Source organism: Pristis pectinata, chromosome 7 (genome assembly GCF_009764475.1).
Source record: "Pristis pectinata isolate sPriPec2 chromosome 7, sPriPec2.1.pri, whole genome shotgun sequence".
Classification (NCBI taxonomy): Eukaryota; Metazoa; Chordata; class Chondrichthyes; order Rhinopristiformes; family Pristidae; genus Pristis; species Pristis pectinata.
The window spans coordinates 94,326,926-94,346,288 of NC_067411.1; the positions used below are offsets into that span (position 1 = coordinate 94,326,926).

Sequence of the window (19,363 nt, forward strand, 5' to 3'; positions counted from 1 at the left end):
ATACCTGCTGCTGAGTAGTACTATCTATGACTGGCCTGGCAGATATTAGGAGAGTTGAACACTCTGTCTCTGGATCTGCTAAAGGGCCTCACAATTCATGCTGTGCAATTATATTCTATTCCATACACATCTCTCATTCCTAATTTGAAGGAAACCTGTTGTTTAAAATATTCAGCTCTTTTTATAAGTGATGGTACATGCAGCATTGCATTGCCATTGATTGCTTCCTCCACATTGCAGGCTCACCAGTAAGAAACCTTCCAACAGAGAGAGGGGTAAGCACAAGTGGCAATGGAGCTGGATTCTTAAGATGATGAACCAATGGCTGATGCAGTAGAGGAAGAACAGTCTATATCATTTTGCCTTCCCCTGCTCATCGCCATCTCAAGTATTTTCACTGAGAACAGAACATAGGTCATAAAGATACATTGCAAGAGGAGAGACACTTGGCAAAGAGGTTCCAAAAAGGCATCAAGATTTTGTCTGATCTTCCATCTCAGCTCCATTTTCCTGCACTATCCCCATATCAAATGATTTCCTTGATATGCAAAAATTCATCAATCCCAGTTTTGAATGATCTCAATGATTGAAATTCACAACTTTTAAGGGTAGAGACTTTCATAGATTCACCATCCTCTGAGTGAAGAGATTTCATCTTATCTCTCAGCTACCCTTTATTCTGAGACCATGCCTCCTGGTTTCAGACTCCTCAGCCAAGAGAAGTATCCGTCATACACCTACCTTGTCCCGCTCTGTAAGAAGTTTATAGGTTTCAATGAGAACCCCTCTCATTTAATCGAGCGAATACGGGCCTGGTCAACCCAATCTCTCCTCATACAGCAAAGCAGCCATCTCATTAACCCCACTGATGAATAATTGTTGCACTTCCTGTCTGTCAAGATAAATATACGCGATGATTGGGAACCTGAAGGAGTCCATCTCGCGTAGCTGGGAAGAGTTCAAGGAGAGTCACGAGCACATCATGGGCCTGAGAGTCCTCATCATTCATTCAAGACCCCATGGTATCAGGTCAAACATGAGCATGGGAATTTCTGACTGATTACCAACCATCATCTTCTCTCAGCTGATGAATCAGTGCTCCTCCATGTTAAGCAAACTTTGGAAACACTGCAAGTAGTAAGGGGGCAGAAGGTGGGTGGCACAGTTGTGTAGCGGTTAGCGTAACGCTATTACAGCGCCAGTGACCTGGGTTCAATCCTGCCGCTGTCTGTAAGGAGTTTGTACGTTCTCCCTGTATCTGCGTGGGTTTCCTCCAGGTGCTCCAGTTTCCTACCACATTCCAAAGCATACAGGTTAGGAGCTGTGGACATGCTATGCTGGCGCTGGAAGAGTGGTGACACTTGTGGGCTGCCCCCAGCACATTCTCAGTAATGCAAAAAGACGCATTTCACTGTGTGTTTCCATGTACTAATAAATAAATATCTTATCAATGTTGATCACCAAGTATATCTTGGTAGCACCAGCACTGACCAAGCTGGCCAAGTTCTGAAAGAGAAAATTGCCAGAAGGACCTGTGGCAAAGAGTGTACCAACATGAAGGCTGAACCTACAGCCTCATTCTCATCAATCTACCGATTACATGCATTTTTCCATGACAGTATTGGTAAAACTGACTGCTACGTAGACCTTGTGGAAGCAAAGTTCCATCTTCAGACCAAAGAGACATTCAACTGTGTTGTGTTGATACTATGACCATGCTAAATAGGGTACAGTCAGAACAGATCTAGCAGCTCAAATTTAGGCATCTTTGTGGACTATCACCACAGCAATCTGTAGCCGCATGTCTAGCATACCCCTCAATTCCTGGCTTAATGATGAATACCAAAGGGCCTATGGGAGAAGCATCTTGAAATCCTCTGTGAAATGAAGACATTATTAAGAAGAGTAAATGGCCATGCTCAATAAAAATGGACAAATTCATTGTACAGCATTTGCTTATTAACATTCCAGACATCTGATGCTGCCCTTGCAATATGGAGAAACATTACAATTCATTGAGGCAAGTTTGCCAAAGCGTTTTCATTTATCATTATAAATGTCAAGGCTTTGAGCCAGTTTAGAAGATAGCTCTGCAGCCAGTGTTTCCCCAGTGCTCATTGATGGGGAAAAGCAATGTAGACAGCTGTCATCTGAGGATGCAGAAGGTTAACTACACTTGCAGGAGATACAAGTTTATACAAACTGACCCTGACCCTTGGCTTCTCTTTCATCTGAACAATGAACCTTCCATAAAGTACATTTAGAACTCAATCCCGTTATGTTAAAACCACCTCAGTCCTCATCATTACAGAAACATTAGTTACTTGACATTGCCAGACTATTCATAGAGAGAGAATAAATGTTCTGGTATCTCACTTCCTTCTTATTTAGGACAAATTTGTTTTGCCCTTGAAAAATCCAACTTTCCCCAATGAAAAGTTGTGTTTTATCATCAGAATGTATATATCGATATTCTAGATGTAGCCTCATGGTAATACCTTTTGACTATTAGTCCAGAAGTTTGGTTTCTATGTAGCCTTAATATCCTGAGGGAGGAAGATTACGAATAGTAGAATGGCTAATTAAGTAAATTCAGTTATGGTGATGGATAAATGTGGACTTATAGACCTGACTTGATTGCTTTAGGAAATCAGGCAATTTCTCTTTTATTGCCTTCACCAGAAGTTAGCCTTTCTAGGAGACTGGAGAGAGTGATGCATAAAATTGCACCATGGGCATGAATGGGTCTGAGAGTGTTTATTTTTGTCATGTTCTTATCCCTTGGGGTGCATCTCCTCAGACATTTAGTTGTTGATAACAACAGTAGCCTTGTTTACTAGTTTTATATTTCTCTCTTTCTCTGATTTTTTTTTAACCTTAACCCTTATCAAAAAATAGTTAGTCCTAATAAGCTTGTTGTGACTGTTGGCTGTTTACTTAAGAGTAAATTGTATCAAAGCTGAATCCAAGCATCTTATGACATCTGCACAGCTGTGCATCCCCAGTGGACTGAAGAGAGAAAACTCTGGATAATTTTCCTCGTGCAAAAGAATCCATAGAAGTTGTGGTATTGGCCACTGCCAAAAATGAGATTGGCAAATTCAGTCTAGCCATATTTCCAAATCAATATGGTTGTATGGATGGATTCTTCTTTTCATTCTCAGCTCTGATAAATATTGTAGATTGACTGTTAAACATGAATAATTGTTACTTAGTGCTTCTAAATCATATTTCATTTGAATATACATTTATTTTTAAATTGTAAATTGATGTCACAAGATCCCAATATGGCATTTGCAGTTTTCTGGTTTGATTTGTGGTACAATAGTGATTTATTTGATTAGTAATATTCATAACTATTTGGAGATTTAAAAAAAATAATTGACTGAAGTGTTTACATGGGATCAAACTTGGTTAACTAAACTTTGGAACTCAAAAAAAGTGTGTCTTTGTAATTGATGCACTTTGTCCCATAATTTCTGGTGAGCTACAAATCATCACTGGCATATTCTTTTCTAGTGCATTCTCCAAATTAACCAACGAGCAATCTGTGAATGGCTCATAATATTCAAGCACATATTCAATTTCAGAAACAGAATGCTAGTATGTTTAAATTAAGCTATCATAATTAGTCTTTTATAAAGCAATAAGCACACATTAATGTATTTTATTGTGATTCAATCTATTTTATTATAGTTCTCTTACTTTATTGTGCAATGCAACTTTCTTGATAATTACATTGTTTTATCAGGACTCAACAATTTGATGTTCTATTTATTCTTCCCTAGTTTTGTTCTGACATCATGATGGAAGTTGACACATTACTTCCATTGGCTCTGGCAAGCTGTGAAAACTTTCTTCAGGAAAATAAGGAAAAGTTTGTGGATAGCTGTTCCAAAGTAGCTGCAGATGTCCTGTTTCGACTTGAAGAAAGAAGCAAAGATGTCCCTTCCAAGGTTCCAGTACAAAATCTGTATATTATCCTCTCCACAGCAATACTTGTCCACAATTACTTAACCAAGTATGAAAATATGCTGAAAGAGACAAGCAAAAGGTAAGTTCTCCACACTCAAAAGCATTTAAATTGCAAATTGAAATAAAACTAAGCAATTAAATGAATCTGTTTCCTCATTATTAAATGTCTTCTAATTGTATCTGTACAATAAGAAAAGAATAATCAATATTCCATATAGATGGACTGTTATTTACTTTGATATTTTTATATAATATTATAAAAGCAAATTTATAACTTACACTTCACATAATTGATACTGTGGTCAAAATGTTGAAGTAATGTTAAAATTTTATTACTTTTATTTTGACACTTTGGTGAGAAGAGAACCTAAATGCAATCAAGATCATGATAGAATTTAAAGCAAAGAACAAATTATAAAATTGTTTTAAATACTAACATCACCTTTAGGGAAAGAGGAAGTGAATGATAGATACATAATAATCAGGACCATCTGTGGCACTGGAGATTGTTGTCTTATGCCAAGGCCTTAAATAAATGTATATTTGATCTTTTTCTGAGTAGGCCGTTGTTCTTGCTGCCAATTCAGCAGTATCAGGAATTCATCAGAATGATCCAATTTCAAATTACAAGCTACAGCATAAGAGTTTGTGCCACAAGTATTTTCCAGGATGCACAAAGCCACCACTGGGAAGACTCCAAATCTTTTTATGAGGTGAGAAAATTAATTTGGAAATCTTTTGACTTTCATCTGTTTCTGCAGTAGTAGTCTAACTTTTGTTTGACTGTACGCTTAATGAAAAGAATAATCATTTCTGATTACATATAAGGTAACAGGAGTATGCATAGACCAATGGCTCCTCACATCTGCTTTACCATTGGATTATCAGATTGATAGCATCAATTTCACATTCCTGCCTGATCTCCATAATCATTGCTTCCCTCATGATCCAAATATTAAGCTGTCTCAACCTTTCATATACTTAATGAGTCAGTATCCACTGCTTTTTGGCATAATGCCTTCCTAAGATTCATAATCCTCTGAGAGAAGAAATGCTTCCTCCATCTCAAATGGGATCCCTTTATCTCGTGAGAATGCTCCTCATTTTAAAATTCGCCCATGGGGGAAAATGTCTTCGCAGTATCTACCCTGCCTCAGAACCTTATTTGTTTCAGTGAGATCACTTCTTATTCTTTAAAATCCAGAGATTATAGGCCTAATCTATTTAATCTTTCGTCATAAAACAACAACATCATATGAGGAATCAGTCTGTTGAACTGTCTCTGCAATGCCTCAAAATAACATGTCCATAGTAAAAGAAAAATCAACACTTTATAAATAGGACTACTATTTAATTCTTTATTAAGTAAAATTATAAAACAAGTTTGTAGTTTGCCTTGTACAATGCTTGATACCATGACCATTCTTTACATGTTAATCTAGGAGTGGTTTCACCAATGTCCTGTATAGGTACAACAAGATTTCCCTACTCTGCACTCCAGCCCTCATGAAATGAAGATGAACATTCTATGTGCTTTCCTCATTACTTGCTGTACCCACTTGCTAGTGTTCTGTGTCTCGTATGAAGACACCCAAACCTCTCTGTATACTGGCAGTCATTTTTTTTTTGCACACTCACTTTTTTCATTTTACCTCAGTACCATGAGCCCTTGTTGACCAACCTGTTACGTGGCACCTTATTTAATGTCTTCTGGAAATAAACTACATTTAACTTGTTCACTACTGTCCACCTTTCTAGTTGCCTGAAAGAACCTGAGTAAATTTGTCTAATACTATTTCTCTTTTATAAAGCTTTTTTGTCCATATCTAATTGTGATATGAATCAGAATCAGTTTTATTATCACTGACATACATCGTGAAATTTGATGTTTTGCAGCAGCAGTACAGTCCAAGAAGTAAAAATTACTGTAAGTTACAGAAAAATAAACAAGATAGTGCAAAAGAGGAATAACGAAGTAGAGTTCTTGGGTTCATGGACCATTCAGAAATCTGATGTCACTGGGGAAAAAACTGTTCCTGAAATGTTGAGTGTGGGTCTTCTGGCTCCTGTACCTCCTCCCTGATGGTAGTAATGAGAAGAGAGCATGTCCCGGATGGTGAGGGTCCTTAATGATGAATGCCGCCTTCTTGAGGCTCCGCCTCTTGAAGGTGTCCTTGATGGTGGGGAGGTTTGTGCCTGTGATGGAGCTGGCTGAGTCTACAACGCTCTGCAGCTTCCTTCGATCCTGCACATTGGACCCCCCATACCAGGCGGTGATGCTACCAGTCAGAATGCTCTCCACTGTAATCTATAGATATAGAAATATAGATTTTCTAACTGTCGTAATACCACTTTCTTATAAAGGACTTCAGCATTTTCCTGATCTCAGATGCTAGCTAAATGGCCCATATGAACCTGCTCTTTGTTTCCTTTCTTTCTTGAATAGCAATGTTACATTTTCATTTTTTGCAATCTGTTGGGACCTTTTAGAATCTCTGGATTCTGAAAGATCACAACAAAACATTCACTATCTCTGCAGTCATTTCATTTACAATCTAGGATACAATCCACCAGAACCTGGAGATTTATCGCGTTTTCAGTACCCCATACATTTTATCTAATCATGATAATTGCTTTAAGTTCTTCGCTCCATTTGATCTCTTATTTCCAACTATCTTTAGTGTGCCTTTTATGTCTACCACTATAAACTGGGATGGATAAGTATTTGTTTACCTCTTCTGTCACATTATTTTTCCTGGTCATTATACAGTATGCCCTGTCACAGTTTCTATGGGATCAATAATTACTTGTGTAATTTTATTCTGTTTTTAATAAACATAGAAATCCATGCATAACAACATAAGAAGCAGGAGCCCTCAAGCCTTGCTGTGATTCAATAAATTAACGGCTGAACCAGTCTTAATCTCAATGTCACTTTCCCAATCCCTGCCCATACCCTTTGATTCCTTTTTAGTTCAAATTTCCACCTCTGCCATTACAACTCTTAGGTGAAGAATTCCAAAGAATCATGACCTTCTCAGAGAAAAAATTCCTCCTCATTTCAATCTTAAATGGTTGACTATTGAGGCTTCCAATCTGTTTTCACATTTATTGCTGGCTAACTCTCATATTCCAATTCCTGCTTCTTTATCTTTTTTTAAAGTTATCCTTTGATGCTTTATAGAATTCTCCCAAACTGTAGGCCCGACAATACTCGTCACATTATATGAAGATACAAATTTAGAACAGGAGTAGGCCACTCAACTCTGCTCCACTGTTTAATAAGTTTATCACTGATTTGACTTTGACCTAAGCTTCATGTTCCTGTGACCCTATGGTAATCCTTCACTTCCTTGTTTACCAAGAATCTATCTGCCTTAAAAGTATGCAAAGACTCTGCTTTGACTTCCTTTGAAGAGTTCCGAAGAGACACAACACTCTGACACAAGTAAAAATCACCTAAAGTGAACAATCCCTGATTTCTGAACAGTTACCCCTATTGCTAGATTCTCCCACATGAGGAAACTTCCTCTCCACATTCAGCCTGTCAAAGCCCCACAGGTTCTTATGTTTCAATCAACTTACCCCTCATTTTACTAAACTCGATTGGATACAAAGCTCACCTGTCCATACTTTCCTCATAAGACAATCTGTCCATTTCAGGTATTGGTCTAGAGGCTGACTGGCCTCCCCCTGCTCCTAATTCTTATCTTCTCTGAACTATTTCCAACATGTTTACATCCTTCCTTAAATAAGGAAACTAACACCGTGCACAGTATTCCAGATGTAATCTCAACAATGCTTAATATAATTGAAGCATAGTCTCCCTACTTTTTGTGTTCAGTTTCCCTAGCAATAAATGATAACATTCTGATAGCTTTCCTAATTACTTACAATAAATACTTAATGGATTTTGGGAAACATGCTCTAGAACACCCAGATACCTCTGCATCTCAGAACTCTGCAATCTCAGCATTTTTAGATAATTTAAAATGCTATAACGCTGTTCTTTCAATCTACTGATGCTCTGTCTAACAATACAGCCTTCATTAGGGGACGTGTAGACTATGCCCACCAAATCTCTACTGAAGCAGATCCTAATTTCTGATTCTCTGAGACAAGGTCATTTCTCACTACTCTTCTAATGTTATCCTTTATTTATAGAGGTACCCCACCTTAAAAATTGTCAATTCCCTTGGAATATTCAGTTCCTTGGGCATTAGATCTTAGCTATTTAAATCTTTGTGCCATTGCCATCAGTTCCACTGTCTTGTTACAAATGTTGTGTGCATCTGATTTCCCTACAAATATGGAGCATGAAGAAAGTGCATTAAATGTCCAAGGCTTGTGCTATTGTGCATGAATTATGAGTGCTCTAGAATTTTGTTTCAGTGGCCTCACCCAAAACATTTGTTAGCCATTCACACACTGCACATTTAATATATGTTTTCAGGGCTGAAACAGTTCTAGGCCTAATTGTTAATAAACACACAGAAATTTCAAGATGCTTTAGGTGCCTTACATCTTAATTATGGTAATGGAATTTTAAGTAATGTTAAAGGAATTAAAGTATTAAGTCATTTTTTGAGGCAATTTGATTCATAGCTCTTTTTGGTTTAATAGAATTAACTGTAGTTCATTTCATTAGGTTAAATTGAACACACTAATTATTTGGAATATTTTACGCCTAAACTGTAATTACTACTCTGATTTGTATTACACCTTGCGTGTTCTCTGGAGAACTGGAGGAAGCATTTAACTATATTTTGTGCTGTAATTTGTGTGGCTTTTTAATTAGAATTAAAATATTCAGTGAGATTTTTAGAGACCTCAATGTAACATAAGTTTTGAATTTCACACACCTTGACTATTAAATAGGGCTTTTCTGCTCCATAGCTAAGTGTCTTTAAATTGGAGCATCTGTTATCGAATGAAATGATTTCAAGTTTTGAAAGTTACTTTTGGGAAAATTTCACAACAAGTCTTCAGTATCATATGATAATGATAGTTTCAACAAATTTAAGGGTCTAGGTTAACTTGAATGGTTAGGTCATAGTTACCCGAGTGGATATGATTTCCCTACTTCCCATACCTCAGCTGAAAATCCTTTTGACAGTTCTACAAATGTATGTTTGCTTAATTCTGATTTAGTCATTTGTAGTAAGTTATATATTTACAAATTGGCGGACAGAGGGGGCTGCTGAAATTGAACCATAATAGATGCTGATTCTTAAATATAATGCAAATGGAGTATTATATTGTTGGAGGTCCCGTCTTTCAGATCTTTTATTCAAGAAATAAAAGATCCTGTGTTACTATTTGAAGAAGATATGTTTGTTTTAAATTTTCTGATAGTATTGCTTATTGGGAGATAAAAACGAGAAACAGATTATCCAATGATTTATTTTGCTGCTGCTTGTGGGATTTACAGAGTAGAAGTTGTTATATTTTCTGCATATACTGCAAATATATCCCAATTTTTTGGGTTTTTTTTTTTGGGATCTAAGGTTGTGAATAATGCTTTCTAATGCTTCATTCTTTCTGGTTTACATAGTTAGAAACAATTATAACCAACTTAGATCCATTTATTCTCATTGAAGCAAATAATTTGGATAACTAAAATATAACTGCAAACTCAGCATATATTTATATGTTAGATCAAATTAGTTTCCTTTTGTTTATTAATGTAAATAAGAGGACTGATTTTTATTAAATCTGCCCCTGTGGGTTTTTTTCAGTCCTCTAGTCCAATGCACATTGTTTCATTTGTTTCTTTTTCACATTGAATCCATTATAGAGATATTGGAAATAGAATAACTTTTCATAAACCTTTAGCTTACTCAGTGTTGCTCTCTGATTAATTTGACAGGGAGAGAGATGTTCTTTTTCCATTCAAATGTGGCATTACCACTGTTGTGCTTTCCGTTATGATCTCTGGAGTGTGGTTCCCTCTACGATAGGCCAGCAGCTCCTAGCTGAGGTGTTGAGTGAAACCTTAACCATTCTGACATCCAGGTACTCTAGGTGTCGTCCTACATATAAGAGAACCTCACAGATAAGGTAAGCTTTAATTGTTACAAATATATATTTGAATGAAGCAAGTTTACCATATATTTTTCACTTATACATAGAAACAGAATGTGCACTCAAAATCAAAAAAAACTGCAGATACTGGATGTTTGAAATTAAATCAGAATATGCTGGAATTACACAGCAGGTTGGGCAGCATCTATGGAGAGAGAAAGAGCATTAATTTTTCTGATCAGTGAGCTTACATAGGATATAGAACAGTACAGCGCAGGAACAGGCCCTTCGGCCCACGATGTTGTGCTGAACTAATTAAACTAATAATTAAATGCTTCACTAAACTAATTCCTTCTTCCTACACAATGTCCATATCCTTGCATTCTCTGCACATTCATGTGCCTGTCTAAGAGTCTCTTAAACACCTCTATTGTATTTGCTTCCACTACCACCCATGGCAGCACATTCCAGGCACCCACCACTCTCTGTATAAAAAAAAACTTGCCCTGCACATCTCCTTTGAACTTATTCCCTCTCACCTTAAATGCATGTCCTCTAGAATTAAACATTTTGAACCTGGGAAAAAGCTACCAGCTGTCTACTCTGTCTATGCCTCTCATAATCTTATAAACTTCTATCAGGTCTCCCCTCAGCATCTGCCACTCTGGAGAATTGTCCAAGTTTGTCTAACCTCTCCTTATAACACATGCCTTCTAATCTAGGCAGCATTCTGGTAAACCTCTTCTGCACCCTCTCTAAAGCCTCCACATCCTTCCCATATCGGGGCGACCAGAATTGAATGCAATACTCCAGATGCGGCCTAACTAGAGTCTTGTAAAGCTCCAACATAACTTCCTGACTCTTGAACTTAGTGCCTCGACTAATAAAGACAAACATGCCATATGCCACCTTTACCACCCTGTCAACCTGTGCGGCCACTTTCAGGGAGTTATGGACTTGAACCCCAAGATCTCTTTGTGTATCAACACTGCTGGGTCCTGCCATTAACTGTGTACTGTCCCTTTACAATACCTCACACTTGGCCGGATTAAACTCTATCTGCCATTTTTCCGCCCATCTCTGTTTTACCCCCCAGTTCTGATGAAAGAAGCTATGGAAGAACATTTAGGGAACAGTGATCACTACTCCTTAAGTTTTAAGATAGCTATAAATAAGGACAGGTATGGACCAGGAGCAGGACATATTACAAGAGTATTAGGCAGGAACTTGGGGGGGGGGGGGGGCGGTGGTTAACTGGGAACAGCTGTTTTTGGGCAAGTCCACATCTGACATGTTGAGGGTTTTTAAAGACCAAGTGCACAGAGTACAGGACAGGTTTGTTCCAGTAAGAAGGAAGGACAAGGATGGCAAGGTAAGGGATCCTTAGATTACAATAGAAGTGGTGAATTTAGTCAAGAAGAAAAAGGAAGCATGTGTAAGATTTAGGAGGCTACACTCTCAAATTGGTCAAATTCTCAATGATAAGCAAGACTTGTAAAAATGTTCTACCTTGTACAAGGAAAGATGGTTATTTGTTGGAGATCTGTTCTTTGATACCCAGAACATTATAAGGTGAGTTCATCAAGGTAAGTCCCAGGTTCAGTCAACTTAAGCTGCTTTATTGATTCCTTTCTATCATCACACCTTAATGGAAGTGGGGATGTTCATTGATGATTGCACAATGTTTATTTCCCTTTGCAACTCAGAAAATGAAGTTGTCCATGTCTACATGTACCATGACCCAAATAATATCTAGCTATGGCAAATAAAATTTGCTCCACGGAGGTGTTAGGCAATCATCATCTCAGCCAAGAGAGTCTAACCACCAGTCCTTAACATTTCATAGCATTACCATAATGTGACGTGTAAATATTTTAGCATGCAATCTACTTAATGAGTGTACATTCCTCAACAGAACTGACATTACAGCCATACTACTTTGCACCGAGAACCTTTTATGGTCGGTCTGCCAGTCAACTGAGGAATTGTTTCAGCCGTTGGAGGATATGTCTCACTGGATTCTCACCATTCATAATCACTGCAATGCACTTCTGGCTGTTCTAGCTGTCTTGACATCACCACTTGATAAACTGTACGAGTAAGTGAATTAAAATATATTTATTGATATCTACAAATTTTTTGGTTATTTGTAAAACTGACAATTTGATTATGATTTACTAGATGACTTGTGGAATTTTTCATGGGTACTCAGAGTTTGGAAATTTACTTGCAATGGTCAAAATAGTCTAATTGTGAGTAATAAATTTGAGAATAGCTCAGATGAGGTAATTTATTATCTATATCGTTGGGTTCCAAGAAAAGCAGACAGATCCTTATTTAGCCTCATGAGGATTACAACAACAAATATGATGACATTTGTAATGAGTGAACTTTGTTTCTACTGATTTCGAATTAGAGCTGTGTACATGAAAGAAAAATAATATTTGTCTACTCAGAATCGGGATGTCTTTGGAATGTTCTCTAATGAAAATCTACCCAAGTATCAGAGCTCCCATCTTGGCATATCTAGTGAGATCATGGAATTTCTTGTGGCACTGTTTTAGTGTTTTTAGCTGTAACTCAAACATACCTGAATTAGATCTCAAAATATGGCCATAATGTTGGTGCTACAACATTCTCTCCAGCAATTATAGTGAAATTTTAAGTTCCCAGTGCTGACCTGACAAATTCATTTTTGCTCCCTGCAGTAGCCAATACTCATGCACTTAATGGCTTTGAGATGCCTAATATAAACAATATTCAAGTCTGGATTTGAGCTTATTTTTACAAGATCACAAGACAAGGGAGCAGAAGCAGGCCATTCGGCCCATCGAGTCTGCTCCAAGGAAAAGGGAAAAAAAGAAATGAGAAATGGGGAATGGGGGGGGGGGGAACAAAAAAAACCTATTCTAATCCCAATTTCTGGCCTTATCCCCATATCCCTTGATACCCTGACTATCTAGATATCTATCTATCTCCTCCTTGAACGCCCCCACTGATCTGGCCTCCACTGCTGTACGTGGCAAGGAGTTCCACAAATTCACCACCCTCTGGCTAAAGAAATTTATCCTCATCTCTGTTTTGAAACTGTACCCTCTAATTCTAAGATTGTGCCCTCTGGTCCTGGACTCACCCACCAAGGGAAACAGCCTAGCCACATCTACTCTGTCCTTTCCTATCAACATTTTAAATGTCGCTATGAGGTCCCCTCTCATTCTTCTGTACTCCAGTGAGTACAGTCCAAGAGCTGACAAACGCTCATCATACGTAAGCCCTTTCATTCCTGGAATCATCCTCGTAAACTCCTCTGAACCCTCTCCAACGTCAGCACATCCTTCCTAAGATGTGGGGCCCAAAACTGCGCACAGTATTTCAAATGAGGCCTCACTAGTGCCCCATAGAGCCTCATCAACACTTCCTTACTTTTATACACTATACCTCTCGAAATGAATGCCAACATAGCATTCGCTTTCTTTACCACCGATCCGACCTGGTGGTTAACCTGTAAGGTATCCTGCACGAGTACCCCCAAGTCCCTTTGTACTTCTGTACTTTGAATTTTCTCTCCTTCTAGATAATAATCTGCCTGCTTATTTCTGCTTACAAAGTGTACAACTGCACATTTCTCAACATTAAATCTCATCTGCCATTTCCTTGCCCATTCTCCTAAAACTGTCTAGGTCTCTCTGCAACCTTCCTATCTCCTCAATACTCCCTACTCCTCCACCTATCTTGGTGTCATCCGCAAACTAAGCCACGAAACCATTTATTCCATCATCCAAATCGTTAATGTACAAGGTAAAAAGGAGCGGCCCCAACACCGACCCCTGCGGCACACCACTAGTAACCGGTAGCCAACTAGAACTAGATCCTTTTATTTCCACTCGTTGCTTCCTGCCAACCAGCCAATGCTCCACCCATTCTGTTATCCTACCCGTAATTCCATGACCTCTCATCTTATTAACCAGTCTCTTGTGAGGCACCTTATCGAAGGCCTTTTGAAAGTCTAAATACACAACATCTACCGCCTCTCCCTTATCCACCCTACCTGTGATTTCTTCAAAAAACTCCAATAGGTTGGTCAGGCAGGATCTTCCCTTCACAAAACCATATCGGCTAGGACCTATCTTGCCTTGCGCCTCTAGGTATTCCGTAACCCCATCCTTGAGGATAGATTCCAATAACTTTCCCACCACTGACATCAGACTAATAGGTCTGTAATTTCCACTGCCTCCCTCCTTTCTTATACAGCGGAACTACATTTGCGACCCTCCAGTCCTCCGGAACCATGCCTGAATCTATCGATTCCTGGAAAATTATCACCAATGCCTCCGCTATCTCTAAAGCCACCTCCTTCAGAACCCGGGGATGCACCTCATCCGGTCCGGGAGACTTATCAGTCTTTAGCCCATTTAGTTTTCCTAGCACCTTCTCCCTAGTAATCTTAACTGAACTCAGTTCCATTTCGTGAGACTCCTGACTAACCGGCACATTGCCGATGTCCTCCACAGTGAAGACCGATGCAAAATATTCATTCAATTCCTCTGCCATCTCTCTATCGTCCATTATAATATCTCCTGCACTGTTATCAATTGGTCCTATATCAACCCGTGTCTCTCTTTTACTCCTTATGTATTTAAAAAAACTCTTAGTATCCTTTTGAATGTTATCCGCCAACTTCCTTTCATAATTCATCTTTTCTTTCCTAATGACCTTCTTAGTTTCTCTCTGCAGGTTTTTAAAAGCTTCCCAGTCTTCTGTTTTCCCACTAATTTTTGCTTCTTTGTACGCCGCCCCTTTTGCTTTTATTTTAGCCTTCACCTCTCTCGTTATCCACATTTGTGCCTTTTTTCCATTCAAAGCCTTCTTTTTTCTTGGAATATATCTATCCTGCATTTTCCTTATTTCCTGTAGAAATTCCTTCCATTTCTCCTCCGCCGTCCCTCCAGCTAGCTTACTCTTCCAATCAATTTGGGCCAACTCTTCTCTCATACGTTGTAATTTCCTTTGTTCCACTGAAATATCGATACACCAGCTATCAGCTTCTCCTTCTCAAACTTGAAACTGAACTCGATCATATTGTGACCACTGGTTCCCAGTGGTTCCTTTACCTTTAGTTCCCTAATCACCTCCAGTTCATTACACAGCACCCAATCCAAAACAGCCGATCCCCTGGTGGGCTCATCAACAAGTTGCTCCAGAAAAACGTCCCTTAGACATTCCACAAACTCACTTTCCTGAGTTCTACCACCTTGCTGGATTTCCCAGTCCACCTTCATGTTAAAATCCCCCATAATTATCTTCACATTGTCACTCTGGCATGCTTTTTCTATCTCAAACTGCAATTTATCGTCCACTTCATGACTGCTATTAGGGGGCCTATATATGACTGCTACTATTGTCCTTTTACCCTTGCTATTTCTTAGCTCCACCCATAAGGATTCCACCTCCTCTGACCCAATGTCCTTCCTTTCTATTGATTTTATATCGCTACTAACCATCATGGCCACACCTCCCCCTCTGCCTCCCCGCCTATCCTTCCTATACACTGTGTACCCCTGGACATTCAGTTCCCAATCACATCCATCATGAAGCCATGACTCGGTGATTGCCACAATGTTGTATTTATTAACCTGTAGTTGTGCCACTAGGTCATCTACTTTATTCCTAATGCTACGTGCATTTAAATATAGTACGTTTAGTCCGGTATCTGCTATTGATTTGGTTGTACTTCTATTGTTCAGCAGATTATCCTGACTTTTCACCTGTCTATCCTTCTTACCATCTTCACTACATACTATCTTAGACATGTTCCTATATACCTCATCCCCTATCCTAACATTCTGTATCCTAACATCCTGATTTGTTGTACTTCTATTATTCAGCAAATTATCCTGACTTCTCACCTGCCTGTCCTTCTTGCCATCCTCCTTGGACTTGTTTCTATAAACTTCCTCCCTTGCCTTAGCATCTTGTAACCTAACATCCTGGTTTCCATCCCCCCTGCCAGATCAGTTTAAACCCTCCCCTACAGCTAAATTAAACATTCCTACCAGGATATTGGACCCTTTGGAGTTTAGGTGCAACCCATCCTTAGCGAATAGGTCATGCCTCCCCCAAAAAAGGTCCCAATTATCCAAAAATCTGAAGCCCTGCCCCCTGCACCAGTCACTCAGCCATGCATTCATCTGCCAGAGTTTTCTATTCTTCCTATCATTGACACGTGGCACAGGTAGTAATCCTGAGATTACTACCCTTGAGGTCCTACTTCTGAACCTTCTCCCTAACGCCTTGTATTCCTCCTTCAGGACCTCTTCTCTTTTTCTACCTATGTCATTGGTACCCACATGTACCAAGACTTCTGTCTGCTAAATGATTGCTTTAACCTATTATGTTAATATATTTCATTTTGTTTATATTAATTACAATTAATTTGTTCATTCTTTTCTCCATTTTGATTTTGTCAGAGCATTTTGTAATGGTTTCTGTGAATACGATTCTGCTCTACCATTAAAGCCAGTGAATAGTGGCTTACTCGAATGGTCACGTTGGATTCAAACTTCCTTTTCATATGAATCAATCAGGTAAGTATGGTGTCCACATTCTTGAATTTATGGGTTTTTAGTTGCTATTTTTGCATGAACCTCAAACTTTGCAGTCATTATTCATGTTAAATTTGAGTAAAGGATGCACAAAGACCAAGAACTCAGACTTGGCACAAAATTCATGGTCCATCAGGTAGTAGTATATATGGTTCTGAGACCTGGACTACCCACAGCAGGCATGTACTGTAAATAGCACTAGAAAGATAGTCCAAATTCCCTACAAGGATAAGTGAACCAGTGTTTGTGTCCCCTTTCAAGCCAATATCCTCAGCATTGAAGTACTAATTGGCTATGATGGACAGTCCACCTTGTTCACATGCCACATGAATAGTGGCTTACTTGAATAGTCACGTTGGATTCAAACTTCCTTTTCATATGAATTCAAATGGTCAGCCCCGTTCAGAGCTCTGTCGTGGGAGGAGATTACCAGGTGGGTAGGGGAAAAGATCCAATGAAATGCCCAAAGCTTCCTTGAAGAAATGCATCATCTTCATTGTCTTCTGGAAACCTCTGGCCCAGGACTGCTCAACATGGAGAAGAGCATTCAGGATGATGTTGAGAACTTTGAGGCAATGCTTCAGGTGCACACAGACACCATGCATGAGGAGTGCACCACCTTATAGACCACCTATTTTTAAAATCCTAAAATCATTCTAGAATAGAAAGATGCAATATGCTCTGATTTTCTAATAACAGCCATATTATTCACTTTCACAAATCAAAGTCACTTTCACAAATCAAAACTACCTTTGGTCTTTCTTTCTGTCACAATGAACCCCCATGCACATTCAATAGAACTGAAGAGCACCCATGATTGTTATCCAATCTCACTCATTCATAGGTCCTAAGAACTTCTAAACCCCCAGAAGTCCCTGAGATATTGACCTTTTTTTGCCCGCTCACTTCTCATTTCACCAACAAGTTTTGTGACCTCCTGTCATTGCAATGGAATAATTTAAAACCCATCATCTTTATTGCTCCTTTCTTTTTCTAAACATCCTTTGTTTCCTGTAACTCATCACTGGCAACTTCTTTGCAGCAAAGAAATTGATTTTCTTACAAATACACTTTCTAAGCATTTGTATTATTCAGGTGATATAAAGCTATCTTATGTATTCAGTACTTTATATTGATTATGAAAATATAGATGTTTCATATCTGATGTCTTAATGTATGTTTGGCATATTTTTCCGTAAATGTTATATTTGCTGCCTGTGGCAATTTTCCTTCATATTTTATTAATTGCACCTCCTCTTGTATAAAACATTGGATCCCCTAACCCAAACCAGTAATGCCATAGGGGTACAGTTAATTTTAAAAAATAAATGGTATACATTGGGATGGATTTTGCTGAAAAAAAAATGAGGGAGAGCCAAATGCACTTACCATTATATAAGCATAAAATGAATAAGTAGGATCAGTGATCCAATTATGCACGATAAAAATATGGAAGTTGCAATCCAGGGTAAATTTACCTTTTCCTGCCCCCCCCCCACACACCTCCAACCACCCCACACTCCAACTCTTATAAGCTGTGCAAAGGCAACATCCTGTTATCAAGCTACTATTTACATTTATATGAACATTATGAAGTTCCTGTACTTAAGTAATTGAAATAATCAAAAGTTGCCATAACATGTTCTGGCTTCTGTGTTCCAGCCTAAATATTAGTTCATTGTGATTTCTGCCAAACTGCCTCTGGCAGTGAAAATTAACTTTATAAGCTTTTAATAATTGTCATTAATAATTGTTGGGGATTAAAAAAATCAAATAAAAATAAAGTAACCAATTCACTTTTTTTTCTCTTACTGTCTTTTATTTCTCTATCTTAATCCAGTTTTCTTTTCCATATTTCATTTTCTGTACCTCATTTGACAAAGAGTTTACTTTTCTAATTTACACTTCCTAATTCGGACTCTGCACTGCCTTTCTATCTGGTTGTTTCTGGAGTTGCATATTGGAGTTTGGATGTTTGAGTGAAGGCAACTTGTATAGAAGTCTCTCTGATTGGAGGCCTGTGACTAGTGGTGTGCGCAGGTAGTGGTGTTGGGCCAGTTGTTCCTTATCATCTATTTTAATTATTTAGATGATAATGTGGTAAACTGAATCAGCAAATTTGCGGATGACACCAAGACTGGGGGCACAGTGGACAGCGAGGAAGGCTATCCAAAGCTTGCAAAGTGATCTGGACCAGCTGGGAAAATGGGCTGAAAAATAGCAGATGGAATTTAATGCAAGTGTGAGGTGGTGCACTTTGGGAGAACAAACCATGGTAAAACTTGTACAGTGAATGGTAGGGCTCTGAGGTGTGAGGTAGAACGAAGGGACCTGGGAATGCAGGTCCATAGTTCCTTGAAAGTGGCATCATGGGTAGATAGGGTCGTAAATATGTTGTCTACATGGATTTTAGTAAGGCATTTGACAAGGTCCCTCATGGGAGGCTCACCTGGAAGATTAAGATGCATGGGGTCCATGGTGAATTGGCTGTTTGGATTCAGAACTGGCTTGCCCGTAGAAGATGGAGGGTAGTGGTCAATGCTACTTATTCTAGCTGGAGTTCTGTGACTAGTGATGTTCCTCAGGGATCTATACTGGGACCTCTACTGTTTGTGATGTATATAAATGACCTGGATGAAAATATACATGAGTGGGTTAGTAAGTTTGCAGATGACACAAAGATTGGTGGTGTTGTGGATAGCGTAGAAGACTGGCAAAGGATACAGCGGGATATAGATCAGTTGCAGATACGGGCGGAGAAA

The 19,363-nt window shown here is 38.7% G+C and overlaps 1 protein-coding gene across 12 annotated transcripts in view; it reads left to right on the forward strand.

Annotated features, from left to right (window-relative positions):
- The window catches only part of kiaa0825 (KIAA0825 ortholog), a 279,512-nt gene that overhangs the window by 42,510 nt on the left and 217,639 nt on the right, over positions 1-19,363 (forward strand). For all 12 annotated transcript variants that reach the window (XM_052020305.1, XM_052020304.1, XM_052020313.1 and 9 more), the window contains 5 exons: positions 3,789-4,054; positions 4,538-4,688; positions 9,845-10,035; positions 11,915-12,097; positions 16,467-16,583. In XM_052020305.1, coding sequence (XP_051876265.1) covers positions 3,789-4,054; positions 4,538-4,688; positions 9,845-10,035; positions 11,915-12,097; positions 16,467-16,583 — 908 coding nt within the window. The remainder of the gene's footprint in view (positions 1-3,788; positions 4,055-4,537; positions 4,689-9,844; positions 10,036-11,914; positions 12,098-16,466; positions 16,584-19,363) is intronic.